The sequence below is a fragment of the Arachis ipaensis genome, chromosome B03 (genome assembly GCF_000816755.2).
Source record: "Arachis ipaensis cultivar K30076 chromosome B03, Araip1.1, whole genome shotgun sequence".
Lineage (NCBI taxonomy): Eukaryota > Viridiplantae > Streptophyta > Magnoliopsida > Fabales > Fabaceae > Arachis > Arachis ipaensis.
The window spans coordinates 115922609-115925037 of NC_029787.2; the positions used below are offsets into that span (position 1 = coordinate 115922609).

At 35.0% G+C, this 2429-nt stretch overlaps 1 protein-coding gene across 1 annotated transcript; it reads right to left on the minus strand.

Moving 5' to 3' along the window:
* LOC107633697 (glucan endo-1,3-beta-glucosidase 8-like) lies at positions 260-2186 on the minus strand. The gene is made up of 2 exons (XM_016337300.2): positions 1810-2186; positions 260-1453 (listed from the first exon to the last, which is right to left on the minus strand). Exons 1-2 carry the CDS (start codon positions 2184-2186, stop codon positions 343-345), a joined length of 1488 nt encoding a protein of 495 aa, XP_016192786.1. The 3' UTR covers positions 260-342.

Genomic DNA, 2429 nt, shown 5'->3' on the forward strand with positions numbered 1-2429 from the left:
TATAAAAATTTCTTATATTATAAAATATTTTAAATAAAAATATATCAAATTTAATATTAATTTTTATATATTTTAATTAATTTTTCAATAATATAATATTTTTTAAAATATACTATATACTGTCGTTAATTTACTAGCACAGGTCTCACTCTAGTCTTATATTATTCTTCTGGTAATTGAAACGGTTACATTACATTACATTACATATCTAATGGCATTTCAAGCATTTATTACTAAATCTTTCTATGTTGCGTTGAGAAGGAAAAACTATATCAATTAAAAAGTACAATCTACTGACATCTCTTATTACTAATCCACTCCTGCCTAACTAAACTATGGCCTCTACATAAATGTCAAGAAAATCAATGAAAAACCAGCGAAAAGTCCCACCTTGATGAGTAAAGTTGTAAGCATGTTTCCACTGCTCTCAATTTGTATAGGGAAGAAGCAAGTTCCGTTTGTAGGGTCATCTGTTACAATATTGGCCAATCCTTTGAAATCACATGCCTCAACACTTTGGTCACTTATTTGGAAGTAGGAGTTAAAAGCATAGGAAGCACTCCCATCCTCACTCTGATTTGCACAAGAAGAACCAGCACCTAAGCTTGTGCAATCACCAAGTGCACAAGCATAGCTCAATGCCCCTGGCAAACTGCTCATGTTCAAGGACTTGTCAAAGGGTTTAATCACACACCATTTACGCTCTTGGTAGACGACACCTTTAGCTTCAATAGGCATTTTATTTTCTCCGTTACCTGAAAAATCCACCTCAAACTTAGGCTTCCCGTCGTATCGAAAAATTCCCCAATGGCGTTCGAAGTTTCCGGGGGCGATACTCTTGTCGTCCTCGTCCAAAAGAGAGAACATATATGCATCCATAGGCCCGGGCCGAAGAGGGGTTCCTGTTTTACTAGCCATTTTCTTGAGGAACCCTTGGTAGAACCTTTTTGCATTACTTGGAGTACCATGTTTGTTACCATCAGTTGGCCATCCAATTTCTCCAATAACTATATTCACATTAGAGTGATCAATCTTTCTCAATGACCAAACAAGGGTATCAAAGTTTGCATCAAACACATTGTGGTATTCTTTATCATTGTCAGTAACTGGATTTGCCACGCCATCAAAGAATGCGAAATCCATTGGGAAACCTTCATTTTGGTATAGACTAAGGAAAGGGTATATGTTAACAAGAAATGGTGAGTTATGTTCATCAAGAAACTGCACAATTTCCTTAATAGCATGAAACACATCCGGACGAAACTCGCCGTCGGATGGCTTGTCTGTCTTAGATTCGTACACATCGGCATTCAATGCCGTTGTTACCTTGATCTTGTCTCCATAACCAGCCTTGTCAATAGCATTTTGAACATTTTGCATTGCTGGAAATGTGATATTCACGAATGAACCATTGTAACTTCTCAAGAATGGTTCATTTCCAACAGATACATATCTGCATTACCATATTCTTATATCAGCAATAGCTAGAAAGTTTTTATTAAATCACTCTTTCGTCGTAGCCCATGGCAACAATAAAAAAATCTTACAATTTACAAATTCAGCTCAACAGAATACATAAATTTAGTTACAATTTTAACTTTTATTATTTTATCTTATTTTTTATCTTTTATAAACAAATATTTTATATATATTTAGTTTTACTTTCATAAATTTCAATCAATCAAAGAAACGTTTTTTATCTTTGCGGACTCTTTATATATTCTTCCAGTTTTATTAGTTATAGTCATAAATCTTTGACAAAAACTATGGTTATGGAATAAAATATTAAAAATGTAATTATTAGTATACCTGATGTTGACCGCTTCCTTATAAACGAATTTTGTGACATTGTTTTTAACCCAGTCATGAGCATAATTGGCATCTCTAGCTAGTTTTCTGAGTTGGTCATTGGGAATTCCAACCATGAGTTCAATGTTTGAGCCAGTGAAAGCACTCACAACCCAAGGATCCGTGTCGAAGATCTTGGCCTTTTTTATGCCGTTGTCCTTCAACATATTCACTACAATGGGAGGATTTATGGGGTGAGTTGCAAGTAAGCCCCAATTGATACCGATACCTGGTACTGCCTCTGGTTCTGGTGCCCCTTCCACATGATGTAGTTGCCAATGAACCAGAAACAACCATGTCAAAGAAAATGGCCACATGAGGAACTTGGGTAGAGCCATTGTTGAGCCTGCAACTAAAGTATAGTAGATATTAGTCAAAGTAACGAGAATGATAACTTCTTTTGTAGGAGTAACTTGACTTTAGAAATTGAATGATCAATAACATTTGTGCCAAATTTGGGTTCTCTTGTATGATTACTATGTTAATGTCTAAATAAAGCACATAGAGTACTGGTTAATTAGATAACTGTGTAACTAATTTTCTAATTGTGGTTGTCATGTCAAATCGTCCACAAATAGTCC

Excerpts from the sequence above, each read along its gene's own strand:
- LOC107633697 (XM_016337300.2), bottom strand. The coding sequence starts at position 2,186 with ATGGCTCTACCCAAGTTCCTCATGTGGCCATTTTCTTTGACATGGTTG. Across the intron at positions 1,454-1,809 it reads AAGGAAGCGGTCAACATCAG|ATATGTATCTGTTGGAAATG; the intron begins GTATACTAATAA and ends ATGGTAATGCAG.